This window comes from Moschus berezovskii, chromosome 8 (assembly GCF_049115385.1).
Source record: "Moschus berezovskii isolate FMDL1 chromosome 8, NW_MosBer_1.0, whole genome shotgun sequence".
In the NCBI taxonomy this organism is placed as follows: domain Eukaryota; kingdom Metazoa; phylum Chordata; class Mammalia; order Artiodactyla; family Moschidae; genus Moschus; species Moschus berezovskii.
The window spans coordinates 27742404-27758322 of record NC_142467.1 but is presented as its reverse complement, the minus strand read 5'-3'; the positions used below and the strand labels follow the sequence as shown (position 1 = coordinate 27758322).

At 37.9% G+C, this 15919-nt stretch overlaps 1 protein-coding gene across 4 annotated transcripts in view; it reads left to right on the top strand.

The window, feature by feature from the left end:
- Positions 1-15919, top strand: part of XRCC4 (X-ray repair cross complementing 4) — a 298009-nt gene that overhangs the window by 181293 nt on the left and 100797 nt on the right. For all 4 annotated transcript variants that reach the window (XM_088838494.1, XM_055428747.2, XM_055428744.2 and 1 more), the window contains one exon: positions 15620-15767. In XM_088838494.1, the coding sequence (XP_088694620.1) occupies positions 15620-15767 (148 nt within the window). The remainder of the gene's footprint in view (positions 1-15619; positions 15768-15919) is intronic.

Sequence of the window (15919 nt, the reverse complement as noted above, 5' to 3'; positions counted from 1 at the left end):
TTAGAACTGACTGATTTTATCTCCTTGCAGTTCAAGGGACTCAAAAGAATCTTCTTTCGCACTGCAATTCGAAAGTATCAATCCTTCAGCACTCAGGCTCTTTTATGGTCTGGCTCTCACATCTGTACATGACTACTGGAAAAACAGCTTTGGCAATATGGACCTTTGTCAGGAAAGTAATGTCTCTGCTTTTTAACACACTGTCTAAGTTTGTCATAGCCTTTCTACCAAGGAGCAAGTATCTGTTAGTTTCACTGTTACAGTCTCTGTCTGCAGTGATTTTGGAGCCAAAGAAAATAAAGTCTATCATTGTTTCCCCATCTGTTTGCCATGAAATGATGGGACCAGATGCCATGAACTTAGTATTTTGAATGTTGAGTGTTACGCCAGCTTTTTCACTCTCCTATTTCACCCGCCTCAAGAGGTTCTTTAGTTTCTTTTCACTTACTGCCATTAGAGTGGTATCATTTGCATATCTGATTGAGGTTGTTGATATTTCTTCTAGCAATCTTGATTCCTCCTTGTGATTCATCCTCCCTGGAAATTCACATGATGTACTCTGAATTTAAGTTAAATAACCAGAGTGAAAATAACCAGCCTTGAGATACTCCTTTCCTAATTTTGAACCACTCTGTTGTTCTATGTCTGGTTCTAACTGTTTCTTCGCGACCTGCATAGTGATTTGTAAGGAGACCAGTAAGGTGATCTAGTATTCCAATCTCTTTCAGATTTTCCACAATTTTCTGTGACCCCCACAATCAAAGACTTTAGTCTGTCTGTTATGAAGCAGAAGTAGATGTTTTTCTGGAATTCTCTTGCTTTCTGTATGATCCAGTGGATATTGGCAATTTGATCTCTCATTCCTCTGCTTTTTCTAAATCCAGCTTGTACTTCTAGAAGTTCTCGTTTCATGTACAGCTGAGGCCTAGCTTGAAGGATTTTGAGCATCAGCTTGCTCTCATGCAAAATGAGAGCAACTGTACGGTAGTTTGAACATTGTTTGGCATTGCCCTTCTTTGGGATTTGTATGAACACTGACCTCTTCCAGTCCTGTGGCTACTGCTGAGTTTTCCAAATTTGCTGGCATATTAAGTGCAGTACTTTAACAGCATCATCTTTTAGGATTTGAAATAGCTCAACTAGGATTCTGTCACCTCCACTAGCTTTTTTCATAGTAATATTTCTTGACTTCATACTCCAGGACATCTGGCTCTAGGTGAGTGACCATACCATCGTGGTTATCTGGGTCATTAGACCTTTCGTGTATAGTTTTTTGGTGTACTGTTGCACCTCTTGTTAATCTCTTCTGCTTCTGTTAGGTTCATACCATTTCTGTCCTTTATTGAGCTCATCCCTACATGAAATGTTCCCTTGGTCTCTCTAATTTTCTTGAAGAGATCTCTAGTCTTTCCCATTCTATTGTTTTCCTCTATTTCTTTGCATTGTTCATTTACGAAGGCTTTCTTATCTCTCCTTGCTGTTCCCTGGAACGCTGCATTCAGTTGGGTGTATCTTTCTCCTTTCTCCTTTGCCTTTTTTGTCTCTTCTCAGCTATTTGTAAGGCCTCCTCAAATAACCACTTTGCCTTCTTGCTTTTCTTTTTCTTGGGGGTGGTTTTGTTCACCACCTCCTGTACAGTGTTATGAACCTCTGTCCATAGTTCTTCAGGCACTTGTGTCTACCAGATCTAATTCCTTGAATCTATTCATCACCTCCACAGTATAATCTTAAGGGGTTTGATTTAATTAATACCTGAATGGCCCTCTGTTTTTTTCTACTTTCTTCAGTTTAAGCCTTAATTTCATAATAAGGAGCTCATGATCTGAGACACAGGTCTTGTTTTTGCTGACTGTATAGAACTTCTCCATCTTTGGCTGCAAAAAATATAACCAGTCTGCTTTCGGTATTGACCGTCTGGTGATGCCCATGTGCAAAGTTGTCTCTTTTGTTTTTGAAAGAAGGTGTTGTTGTGACTGGTGTGTCCTCTTGGCGAAACTCTGCTAGTCTTTGTCCTGCTTCGTTTTGCACTCCAAGGCCAAACTTGCCTGTTACTCTAGCTGTGCCTTGGCTTCCTACTTTTGCATTTTAATCCCCTGTGATGAAAAGGGCATCTTTTTCTGGTGTTAATTATAGAAGGTCTTGTAGGTCTTCAAAGAACCATTCTACTTCAGCTTCTTTTGCATTAGTAGTTGGGGTAGAGATTTGGATGACTGTGATGTTTAATGGATTGCCTTGGAAATGAACCAAGATCATTCTGTCATTTTTGAGATTGCACATAAGTACTGCATTTTGGACTATGATTTTTATTGGAAAATTAAGAATCTAGAAGCATTATGAAACAGTGTAAAATGTTTAGGAATGTATGGATGTTTGGAAATGAAATTTCAGAAGAAAAATTTTCTCATTTGGGTAGAATATTTAACCTAAAACTAACTTAGAAGTGCTTCAGAAAGCTCTATAAGCACATTTGTTTTTCAAAAAAATTTTAGATAGTATCAGTTACTAAGATGATCATTTTTTAAAAGCATAGTAACTTAAATTTTAGAACCAGGACATTTTTTAATGCCAGGAATAACTATTTGGTCTAGTTTCTCCACACCTGAGTTTATGGAATAGAAATAAAATCCTTCATAGAATTGTTACATGATTTACACTAAGTCATTAAGACAGTGATTAACAGAGTCAGGTTAGGATCCATGTGAAGTATTTTATTAATTCAATATAAATGTTATCTTAGTTATTTGACCATTTGGTACATATTTTTGCTTAATCCTTTTTAGTGAAAGTATTGCTTTAATCACATTTGGTTTGAAAGCTAGTTGGCACAACATGTCTAGCACCATGGATCTGGGAATCTCCCTTTTGAAAAATATCCCACAGTTTACAAGGATGCCTTGGATTTCAGCTTCATATTTGCCTCTTTAAGAACTCCATACAGGCTAAGTTACACCAAAGAGGCATTTACCTTACCATAAAGGGGTTTAAAGGGTTTTGCCAAAGAATGCTCCAACTCCCACACAATTGCACTCATCTCACATACTAGCAAAGTAATGCTCAAAATTCTCCAAGCCAGACTTCAACAATATGTGAACCGTGAACTTCCAGATGTTCAAACTTGTTTTAGAAAAGGCAGAGGAACCAGAGATCAAATTGCCAACATCTGCTGGATCATGGAAAAAGCAAGAGAGTTCCAGAAAAACATCTTTCTGCTTTATTGACTATGCCAAAGCCTTTGACTGTGTGGATCACAACAAACTGTGGAAAATTCTTCAAGAGATGGGAATACCAGATCACCTGACCTGCCTCTTGAGAAATCTGTATTCAGGTCAGGAAGCAACAGTTAGAACTGGACATGGAACAACGGACTGGTTCCAAATAGGAAAAGGAGTATGTCAAGGCGTATATTGTCACCGTGCTTATTTAAGTTACGTGCAGAGTACATCATGAGAAACACTGGGCTGGAAGAAGCACAAGCTGGAATCAAGATTGCTGGGAGAAATATCAATAACCTCAGATATGCAGATGACACCACCCTTATGGCAGAAAACGAAGAAGAACTAAAGAGCCTCTTGATGAAAGTGAAAGAGTTGGCTTAAAGCTAAACATTCAGAAAACAAAGATCATGGCATCCGGTCCCATCAGGTCATGGCAAATCGATGGAGAAACAGTGGAAACAGTGGCAGACTTGATTTTGGGGGGCTCCAAAATTACTGCAGATGGTGACTGAGCCATGAAATTAAAAGACGCTTACTCCTTGGAAGAAAAGTTATGACCAACCTAGATAGCATATTAAAAAGCAGAGACATTACTTTGACAACAGTCTGTCTTGTTGAGACTATGGTTTTTTTCAGTAGTCTTTATGGATGTGAGAGTTGAACTGTGGTGTTGAAGACTCTTGAGAGTCCCTTGGACAACAAGGAGATCCAACCAGTCAATCCTGAAGGAAATCATCCTCAACGTTCATTGGAAGAACTGATACTGAAGCTGAAACTCCAATACTTTGGCCACCTGATGAGACGAGCTGACTCTTTTGAAAAGACCTTGATGCTGAAGATTGAAGGAGAGAGGAGAAGGGGACGACAGATGATGAGATGGTTGGATGGCACCACCAACTCAATGAACATGATTTTGAGTAAACTCCAGGACTTGGTGATGGACAGGGATACCTGGTGTGCTCACAAAGAGTCAAACATGACTGAGCGACTGAACTGAAAGTGAAAAGTGAAAGTGAAATCGCTCAGTCGTGTCCGAGTCTTTGCGACCCTGTGGACTGAAGCCTACCCGACTCCTCCGTCCATGGAATTATCCAGGCAAGAGTACTGGAGTGGGTTGACATTTCCTTCTCCAGGGGTCTTGCCGACCCAGGGATCAAACAGAGGTCTCCCGCCTTGCAGGCAGGTGCTTTACCCTCTGAGCCACCAGGGAAGCCCCTGAACTGAAAGGGGTTTAAACAAGTGAAGATAAAATCCTTTTTGTTAATGTATCAAAGTTTATCTAATTCTTTCTAAGATTAAGTAAATTCTAGCAAAATGAAATAGGAGAAGGCAATGGCATCCCGCTCCAGTACTCTTGCCTGGTAAATCCCATGGACAGAGGAGCCTGGTAGGCGGCAGTCCATGGGGTTGCTAAGAGTCGGACACGACTAAGCGAATTCACTTTCACTTTTTACTTTCATGCATTGAAGAAGGAAATGGCAACCCACTCCAGTGTTCTTGCTTGGAGAATCCCAGGATGGTGGAGTCTGGTGCGCTGCCGTCTATGGGGTCACACAGAGTCGGACACGACTGAAGTGACTTAGCAGCAGCAGCAGCAGCAAAATGAAACAGGAAAGTCTGTCATGTCACAGAACTCGTCAGTCAAGTTCTCCTTCTCACCCCTGTGAATATTCAAAGAAAGGGTTTATGCTCTAGATTAATGACCTTTACCTACTCAGTTCACCAGGTAATTAAGCAGCACTTTACTTTCACTTTCATCCTCTTCTCATTTTGACCTAGTTGCACTAGTGACCTTGTCCTAGTTCTAACCAGTTCACCTAAAGTCAAAATGCAGACAATGTACTGGTAATACATTGTTAAAATAACATTGAACTGAAAGATTTCCTGTACCATTTCATTAAAAAGTTTTTATGGTTCACTTATTTTTGTCCATTTTTTCAGTTATACTAGTTCAATAAAACCCCCTTAAGCATAAAATGTCCAGGTTTTATTAAAAGTTGACCAACGTCAAAAATAAGAATTTAAAAAGCTTTAAATCTATGAAGAAAATGCTGAAAAAAAAATGTCGTTAGTTGACAGACATCCATAACTGACTCTTATACAACAATGAAAGCTTTATATTGTCTCCAAACATTTCATGATGTAGGTCATAGGCAGAGACCCTTTCATAATGCTGGTGAAAGCTGAAAAATTATAGTTTTATTTTCTGAAATCTTATTGAAACTGCTTTCCAGTGTTTATTTTTTAATCATAAAATAATATAAATTGAAGGCTAAAATTGCTCTTTCATAAACTGCTTTTCCCCACTAATATTTTTATTTTCTTAACGTTAACTAGACTGGCAATCATAGCTAATGAACAATATATTATTTTACATAGATTTAAGATATTTAAGAAGTCATTAACTCTATTAGTATTTTAGAATTTATACCAGTGAACTAATATTTATTGAAGAACCATTGTGTATTAGAGACCATGCTAGTCTGTCTGTACTCATACTATCAGTAGTGCACAAGAAACTCAGTCTCTACCTTCACTGAGCTTTGTAAATATTATATAGTTATTAAAAGTGTAATGAAGTCTGTTAAGGATGTTGTGGGGCCTTCAGTTCAGTTCAGTTCAATCGCTCAGTCATGTCCGACTCTCTGCGACCCCATGAATCACAGCACTCCAGGCCTCCCTGTCCATCACCAACTCCCGGAGTACACTCAAACTCATGTCCACAGAGTCGGTGATGCCATCCAGCCATCTCATTCTCTGTCGTCCCCTTCTCCTCCCGCCCCCAACCTTTCCCAGCATCAGAGTCTTTTCCAGTGAGTCAACTCGTCGCATGAGGTGGCCAAAGTATTGCAGTTTCAGCTTTAGCATCAGTCCCTCCAATGAACATTCAGGATTGATCTCCTTTAGAATGGACTGGTTGGATCTCCTTGCAGTATAAGGGACTCTCAAGAGTCTTCTCCAACACCACAGTGGGGCCTTAGGAAGGACTATCTTTGAAGGTAATTTTAGAGTTTTAATTCATATGTTGTTTGAGTTCACTCTGAAATATCTGTAAAACGATTTTGAAACCCAGTCGTTTCTTATCACTTTGCTCAGAGCAAACTGGTCTTTTAGTGTTCTCTTTTGGGAAATTTACTTTAGAGCCACCTGATACTAACAATTAAACTTTTGAAAGTAATACCTATCTAAGAAAAAAAAAAGAAAAAAGAATACAGAAGTCAAGTCTTAGTGTTTCATCATGAAAAAGAGAAATTAAAAATTCACAGATTAATTTGAAAATATCAGTAAATTTTGGAAACGTGTACCTATCTTAGAACTTTCAAATTTGTTCCTCTATAATTGTATAACTTATGACTTTCTTGCAAAAAAGTTGTGTCTTTCTGCCCTACTCAATTATAAACGTTTTAAATGCATATGGTACCTTTGGGATGGTGCCTGACTCATAGAAAATATGCAGTGAATATTTGTGAATAAGTGAAAAAATAAATACATTTTTAATTAGATTATTTTATAGATATGGAATAATACTTAGTATGTTCAACTCACATGTTTTTCTGTACTATGAATACTTCTGGGGTCTGTATTTTACCTTTAGTGGCCCACCCTGCCTCTGACATTGAAAGTGTTGGATTTCCAAAGATGATCTTTTGGGTTACCCCAATGTAGTAAAGTGTTTGTCATTACATCTGACTCCCAGCTGTGCTGGCTAAAACAGGAGCCTGACTTTTGGAAAAGTCTATTTTGCACATGGATACACACATGCATGTGCACACACACACACACTTTTAAGAGTTAGTGCAATGTTAATTATCTGTTTATTAAGTGATTGCTGATAATAGGTTAGATCATCAACCTTCCATGTAAGATGTTAATCAGTTGTTCAGGTTAGGTTATGAAAACTGGGTAGAAAATGATAACAGATATGAAAAGGGATATTTGATGAATGGTGAGGGAAAATAATGTGTGCTTATTTGGTCACATTAGAAATTTACTGCCTCACGATAGGTCACTTTAAGATACTGCTTATTGAAGTATGGTGTTTTTGACCTTATCTAAGTTTTTTTTTTTTTTTTTGCTTATCTTCATACCTGTCAGTAAGACGAACTACAGAGCCACATTGGTTGGTTAATTTCTTTGGTGAGAGGAAGAGTATATTTTTTGAGGTTTCAGATTTACATAGGGTGGTATTTTTAGGTGTGGATTTTGGTTTTTCCCTCAGTATTTTATATCTTTCAAAATATAGCATGATGACTTATTGACTATAAACATTTATGAAAAGACCAACTGAATAAAATAGTAGGAAACAGCCATAGGAGGCTGTCTACTCTGTGTTCATAACAAATAATAATACTAGGACAATTGAGTTATTTTGAATTTGGAAAACCATGAATTTATCTTACCTTTTATTTTTTTAATTTAATTTTTATGTCTCTAAGAAGCTATTGAAGATAGCCTGAAAGTTCATCAGATTCACCTAAATGAAAGTCATTTTACAGATATTGAACTATAATGCTGTATACCTGAAACTTACATAATAGAAAATAATAGTAATAAACTTTTAAATTGAAAAAGTAAATGAATCTCAGATATTTTGTAAGGACACACACATTCTGTCAGTAATACTCATTGCTGATATCAAATATTTCTGACACTATGATATATAAAACAGTTTATATTACCCCATTTAATCATGGTTAATATCCATTTTCTCACAGAGGAACTTAAAGATCTGTAATATGCCCAAGGTAAATGGCAGAAATAGAGATCCAGACCCAGGTCTTTTGGTTGGATTTTTCTCTATACTTCTGAGGACCATAAGTAAATGAGTTTTGATTGAAAAATAAGATACACATTTCAGAATAAGTGTTCAAATCATCATATTCCTTATGTATAACACTATTGGATAATACATTAGAGATATAGCTAACTGTAAGACATGGCCTCTAGCTGTTAGGTATTCATAATCTATTTGAGAAAGAGGAAATATACATAAAAAGAGTAACAGTACAAGATAGCATGTGTAAAATGAGTGGTTCAAACTATAAACCCTATAAAGAAGGGGAGATTTCTGTGGATTGAAACTATTAAAACTAGGAGTGACTGAAATGGCTTGAAATGAGCTGTGCTGGAAGGGAACACATAGTTGAACCAATAGAAGATAGGAGGACATTCAAGACAAGGAAAGTAAGGAACGAAAAAGGAAGGTGGAGGAACCCTAGAGGCCTTGGAATTCTTTATACACTGAGGCAGAAGATTGTGGGAGGTGTGGTCAGAGAGGCAGAGGAGGGTTTCATTGTAGAGAGATTAGAATGCAGGACTAGCCGGCTTCAGCAGTATGTAAACCGTGAACTCCCAGATGTTCAAGCAGGTTTTAGAAAAGGCAGAGGCACCAGAGATCAAATTGCCAACATCCGCTGGATCATGGAGAAAGCAAGAGAGTTCCAGAAAAACATCTATTTCTGCTTCATTGACTATGCCAAAGCCTTTGACTGTGTCGATCACAATAACCTGTGGAACATTCTGAAAGAGATGGGAATCCCAGACCACCTGACCTGCCTCTTGAGAAACCTGTATGCAGGTCAGGAAGCAACAGTTAGAACTGTACATGGAACAACAGACTGGTTCCAAATAGGAAAAGGTGTACGTCAAGGTTGTATATTGTCACCCTGCTTATTTAACTTCTATGCAGAGTACATCATGAGGAACGCTGGGCTGGAAGAAGCACAAGCTGGAATCAAGATTGCTGGGAGAAATATCAATAATCTCAGATATGCAGATGACACTACCCTTATGGCAGAAAGTGAAGAGGAACTCAAAAGCCTCTTGATGAAAGTGAAAGAGGAGAGTGAAAAGGTTGACTTGAAGCTCAACATTCAGAAAATGAAGATCATGGCATCTGGTCCCATCACTTCATGGGAAATAGGTGGAAAAACAGTGGAAACAGTGTCAGACTTTATTTTTTTGGGCTCCAAAATCACTGCAGATGCTGATTGCAGCCATGAAATTAAAAGACGCTTGCTCCTTGGAAGGAAAGTTATGACCAACCTTGATAGTATATTAAAAAGCAGAGACATTACTTTGCCAACCAAGGTGCATCTAGTCAAGGCAATGGTTTTTCCCGTGTTCATGTATGGATGTGAGAGTTGGACTGTGAAGAAAGCTGATCGTCGAAGAATCGATGCTTTTGAACTGTGGTGTTGGAGAAGACTCTTGAGAGTCCCTTATACTGCAAGGAGATCCAACCAGTCCATTCTAAAGGAGATCAATCCTGGATGTTCATTGGAAGGACTGATGCTTTGGCCACCTCATGCGACGAGTTGACTCACTGGAAAAGACTCTGATGCTGGGAAAGGTTGGGGGCAGGAGGAGAAGGGAACGACAGAGAATGAGATGGCTGAATGGCATCACCGACTCTGTGGTCATGAGTTTGAGTGTACTCTGGGAGTTGGTGATGGACAGGGAGGCCTGGCGTGCTGTGATTCATGGGGTCGCAGAGAGTTGGACATGACTGAGCGACTGAACTGAACTGAACTGAACTGAGGATGTTAGGACTTTATTTTATAGGTGATGGGGAATCACTCGAAGTTTTTTGTTTGAACATGGCATATTGAAAATAGCACATATTTTTTTTCATGGTCAAAGGGCCTGAAGATCAGAGCCTCCTTCATTCAATAATTAAGAGCAAAGCAGTCATTGTCGTCACTAACATGCCTCAAGACATTAATTCTGAGGGGAGGAGGTGGGTTCAGGGGCTCTAGGTAGACGTATATGTTTGGAGGGAGACGGGAATCTCTGGTGCCAGTCTCCATTAGAGTTCCATAGATGTGTGAAGTAATGTGTATTAGGAAGAAGGGGGAAATGTCCATAGCTATGAGATAATAATGAATTCCTAATAAAATGAATTATAAACCTAAAAAATTATTTTTAAAAGCATTGAGATTTAGATGTTTAACCATCAAAGACAACACATTATTGACCCAGGGATTTTTGCAGAAACTAACACCTGTGACCAGCTATATGTTACCTAAGTGAATATTGAAACATCTCCAGTCAATAATGTTCGGGTGACAGAAGATGTATTAATATGTCTCTGGTCAGTAATAGAAGTTTACCAGATAGTTTAACTCGTGGGGCTTAAGCAGTTTAACCAACAGTGTCATTTTATTTTGCCCTTGAGAGAACCCAGGAAGGCCAACTCTGAGGCATTCTCATGTCTGAACTCCTGCTGCCAAGCTCCTGCAGTACTTCTGTCAGACAAGAAGTGTGACCTTCTGTGGAGCCACCTTTCACAATACCCAAGCTTGTATAAAGATTCCTCATTTTCTAGATGCAGTGAACCCAATTAGAACTTGAAATTCATCCCACAACTTTCCCACTCACTATTTCAGCCATAATAAGTTAATTGGCAATAGTTTTTTTTTTTTCTTTATTTCCTTGAAATAGTGAAAGACACATTGTTGTGACAAAGAAACTGATGCTAATATTAAAAACTGAGAATTCTGGGTGTGGAATCTCAGGAAAAAAAAACAACTCTTCAGTCAATATCAAACTCTGCCCGTATTTGAAAGCTTGCAAATTTATTGAGTGTATCTCTGTATCTTTTTTTTCATCCAGTCCTTCCCTGCATCTCATACTTAACCAATCTCATTTCCTGCATCTTTTTCTCTCATGAACATTCTTCTGTATGGGTCACATTTCTTCTCATTTCCCTTTTAACATTTGTCATGCTTTCCAACTATTCAGATTCTTCCTCGCAGCTAAAATGAGTATGTATTAGGTAAACTTCATGTAAATTGATTTTTTTCCCTTAAAAATGGGATGTAAAGCTTGTAAGTGAAGACTTTGTCACCCTTAAAATATGTAAAGCTATAAATAATATGGGCTTCCCAGGTGGCACACTGGTGAAGAATCCAGCTGCTAATGCAGGAGACTCAAGAGACTTGGGTTCAATCCCTGGGTCAGGAAGATGTGCTGGATAAGGAAATGGCAACCCACTCCAGTATTCTTGCCTGGAAAATTCCATGGACAGAGCAGCCTGGTGGGCCACAGTCCAAAGGTTCACAAAGAGTTGGACATGACTGAGCACACACTCATGTATGTAATAAACTGAAGGGAAAGCTGATTCTCATGGTGCAAAAACAAACCAAAAGAAGGATACATTTGGTTTAATCAGTAAATAAGTTTATATGGTAGCCCTTTTTCCTTATGGCAGTGTTCCAGTGATCTACATTGTAATTATGAAGAGAAATGTATAAAAATGGAGCAGTGAACTGAACTAAAACTCTTGGTTATACAGAACTCAAGTTCTTTGTGATACATCATGTTCGTCATCAAGAAGTTTAAACTGTAGAAATAATGATAGTAACTTATCAGATTAGGTTTTCCCACATATACAGTTGTCAACTAACCATTTACTAGCAAGTATAAAATAATTCATTAACCTGTTCTATAAGCTTGAAGTCCCAGCTGTATGTCCTTGAAGTTGTCCCAGTCACCCACTCATATCAAACCTTCACTTTTGACAAATATAAAGATTCCTGAGGTAGGAATGGCAGGTTTTCATGGCATCAGACAACTATAATCATCCAGAAGTCACAACTAGACAGAAAACTACTTGAAGATTTAGGACAGTACATAATCTCTAAGAATAAACAGACCTCATTAAATTCTTATAACCTGTCCATAAAATGGAGGGGAGTATCTCTAAAATGCTTTAGCCAATCTGTGTATGTAAAATGCCTCTAATTTTACTCATGAGAGCTCATATGCAGTATTCATCATGCTTGTTTTCATGCCTTGTTTTCACCAATAGATACACATTTTTGTCATCAGTTATTGACATGCAAACAAAGGTGCCTCTAGTAGCCCCTCAAGTATCTGGACTTTATTATTAAAATCCCACAAAATTGTTCCTGGTCTGTGATTCTTTCGTAGATGCAACACTCTTACTAATACACACCTTTAATCACATTGCATTTTAAGGTAAATTCTTGGCATTATAAAAATAATATAGCCATTCAACATATAAAATATCCTGTTGAGTGCCAAAGTGTAAGTTGTTATCTGGAGTTTTGGAATTAATGGCAAAACTTTTATGTAACTTTATTTTTAAAAAATCCACCTTATGTTTTAATTTAAACTTAACATTCTTTCCTCATAAATGTCCAACATGTAATTAAATGAGATCTTTCTCCATTTTACAAGTCTATCTACAGTTGAAACATCCTCTGACACTTTTGCTAGTTTTACTTGTGGGCAAGATTGTAGTTTGTTGATTGCTTATGCAGTTGATTAATCCCTTTTATGAGAGCTGACTAGGTAGGAAATCAGGAAACCAGAATTATCTTCCTTAGTCACCTCATAGCTTTATAAGAATAAAGGAATCATTCAGCTGGAATATGTTCAGAGAAACATTTTTTTTAAGTTTATCTTTCTTTACTCCCAATTCAGTTCAGTTCAGTTCAGTCGCTTAGTCGTGTCCGACTCTTTGCGACCCCATGAATCACAGCACGCCAGGCCTCCCTGTCCATCACCAACTCCCGGAGTTCACTCAAACTCATGTCCACAGAGTCAGTGATGCCATCCAGCCATCTCATTCTCTGTCATCCCTGTCTCCTCCCACCCCCAATCACTCCCAGGATCAGAGTCTTTTCCAATGAGTCAGCTCATCGCATGAGGGGGCCAAAGTATTGGAGTTTCAGCTTTAGCATCAGTCCTTCCAATGAACACCCAGGATTGATCTCCTTTAGAATGGACTTTTGAAAAGTGTCGGGTTCTTGACTTCTCTAAACCAGCCCCTTTTTAGTGCTAAAGTGATATAGACTTGTATAGGATTTTTAGCCCTCATTTATACTTTTTAAGGCTTTTATACATTGCTAAGATTTTCTTTTTCATTGGGATGGAAGCTTGCTCCTGATCACTTTAAAACATTAACAAGCTGGGGAAAAAATCATATGAACCAACAGGACAATCCAGAGTCAAAATTATGTTGATATTGTTCATTATTTATCAATAACAAGGAGCTCTTTTATTTTACAGAAAAATGTGTGATAGCAGAATATAATATGTACTGAGTGAAAGAATATTCTGAATTCCCCTTAAGCTCTTTGCAATTAAGTTGTTCATAGAGAAAAATGGAATGTAAAGCAAGCATATTTCTTTTGTTGCTTCTATTTCATGTATATCAAACATTTTTTAGGGTAATTTAGTGGGTTAGCTGCATTAGCAATATGTTAATACTTTCTTCCATTTTTCTTGTATTTTTTTCCCTACAGTTGGCTGAGAAGTTTATGAAAATTATCTCTAGATCACTAATGGAAGTCCCCATTCCTGCTGATAATTCTTGTTTTCCTATCAGTTTGATTCATTATCCCTGTAGCAGTATCTCCTCCCAACTTCTTTAGAGGTGCCTCTAATTCACTTTTATCTATGCGTTTCAGAAGGTTGTTGCTTAAGATAGGCAAAGACCATTTTGATCAACTTGTTCCATGTATACAATATATTTTAAGTTTTATATTGGTATTGAAATATTACATACTAACTACTCATTGCATCAAATTGAATAATCTCTTTTTTATTTAGTTTTAATTGAAGAATGATTGCTTTACAATATTGTGTTGGTTTCCGCTATACGTCAACATGAATCAGCCATAGGTATACCTGTGTTCCCTCCCTGTTTAACCTGCCTTCCGCCTCCCACCACATCCCACCTCTCTAGGTTGTTACAGAGCTCCGATTTGAGTTATCTGAGTCATACAGAAAATTTCCATTGGCTCTCTATTTTATGATAGTGTATCTGTTTCCATGTTACTTTCTCCATTCATCCCACCCTGTCCTTCTTCTCCCCACTTGTGTGTCCATAAGTCTGTTCTCTCTGTCTACGTCTCCACTGCTACCCTGCAAATAGGTTCATCAGTACCATCTTTCTAGATTCCATGTACATGTGTTAATATACGATGCTTATTTTTTTCTTTCTGACTTTTACTTCACTGTGTATAATAGGTTTTAGGTTCATTCACCCTGTTACAACTGACTTAAATGTGTTCCTATTTATGACCAGGTAATATTCCATTGTATACATGTACCAAAGCTTCTTTAACCATTCATCTGTTGATAGGCATCTAGGTTGCTTCCACATCCTAGCTATTATAAATAGTGCTGCAGTGAACATTGGGGTACATGTGTCTTTTTCAGTTTTGGTTTCCTCAGGGTATATGCCTAGCAGTGAAATTGCTGGGTCATATGGCAAGCCACTCCAGTACTCTTGCCTAGAAAATCCCATGGATGGAGGAGCCTCGTAGGCTGCAGTCCATGGGGTCGCTAAGGGTCAGACACGACTGAGCGACTTTACTTTCACATTTCACTTTCACACATTGGAGAAGGAAATGGCAACCCACTCCAGTGTTCTTGCCTGGAGAATCCCAGGGAAGGGGGAGCCTGGTGGGCTTCCATCTATGGGGTCACACAGAGTCGGACACGACTGAAGTGACTTAGCAGCAGCAGCAGCAGCATGCTAGTTTTCCTAGTTTTTTAAGGAATCCCCATATTGTGTTCCATAGTGGCTGTATCAATTTACGTTCCCACCAACAGCGCAAGAAGTTTCCTTTTTCCTCACACCCTCCTCAGCATTTATTGTTTGTAGATTTTTTTGATGATGGCCATGCTGACCAGTGTGAGGTGATATCTCATTGTAGTTTTCATTTTCATTTCTGTAATAATGAGCAATGTTGAACATCTTTTCAGCATCTTTTCATGTGTTTGTTAGCCATCTGTTTGTCTTCTTTGGAGAAATTTCTGTTTCGGTCTTTTGCCCACTTTTTGATTGGGTTGTTTGCTTTCCTGGTATTGAGTTGTTTGAGCTGCTTGTATGTTTTGGAAGTTAATCCTTTGTCAGTTGTTTCATTTGCTATTATTTTCTTCCATTCTAAGGGTTGTCTTTTCACCTTGTTTATAGTTTCCTTTGCTATGTAAAAGCTTTTAAATTTAATTAGGTTCCACTTGTTTATTTTTGTTTTTATTTCCATTACTCTAAGAGGTGTGTCATAGAGGATCTCACTATGATTTATTTCAGAGAGTGGTTCTGCCTATGTATTCCTCTAAGAGTTTTATAGTTTCTGGTCTTACATTTATGTCTTTAATCTATTTTGAGTTTATCTTTGTGTATGGTGTTCGGAAGTGTTCTAATTTCATTCTTTTACACATAGCTGTCCAGTTCTCCCAGTACCACTTATTGAAGAGACTGTCTTTTCCCTATTTGTAAGTTCTTTGTCAAAGATAAGAGATCTGAATAAATTTATAAAAAGTAGTTTCGCTCAATTTTAATTTGTCACTTTATATGGGTGCTAAAGCAGCGAATTGATACTGTACTCAAAAAAATGCATAATTTTTATGTGATTTTATTTTAGCTACTGTAAGAAGAGATGATTCCATTATTTCAAGCCCTGATATCCCTGATATTGCACCAAGTAGAAAGAGGAGGCAGCGGATGCAAAAAAATCTGGGGACAGAACCTAAAATGGCCTCTCAGGAGCAACAGCTTCAAGAAAAGGAAAAGTAAGTCATCTTATTCTTTGCTAAGTAGTGAGGTGACATTAAAACAAGCTACATAGTCTTCAAATTATCTTTTTATTTCTGAACTTACTGCAGGCTATTTTTCGAACAAAAATAATGATCTTGGAGATTGTAAAGTGTTTGGATTAATACAT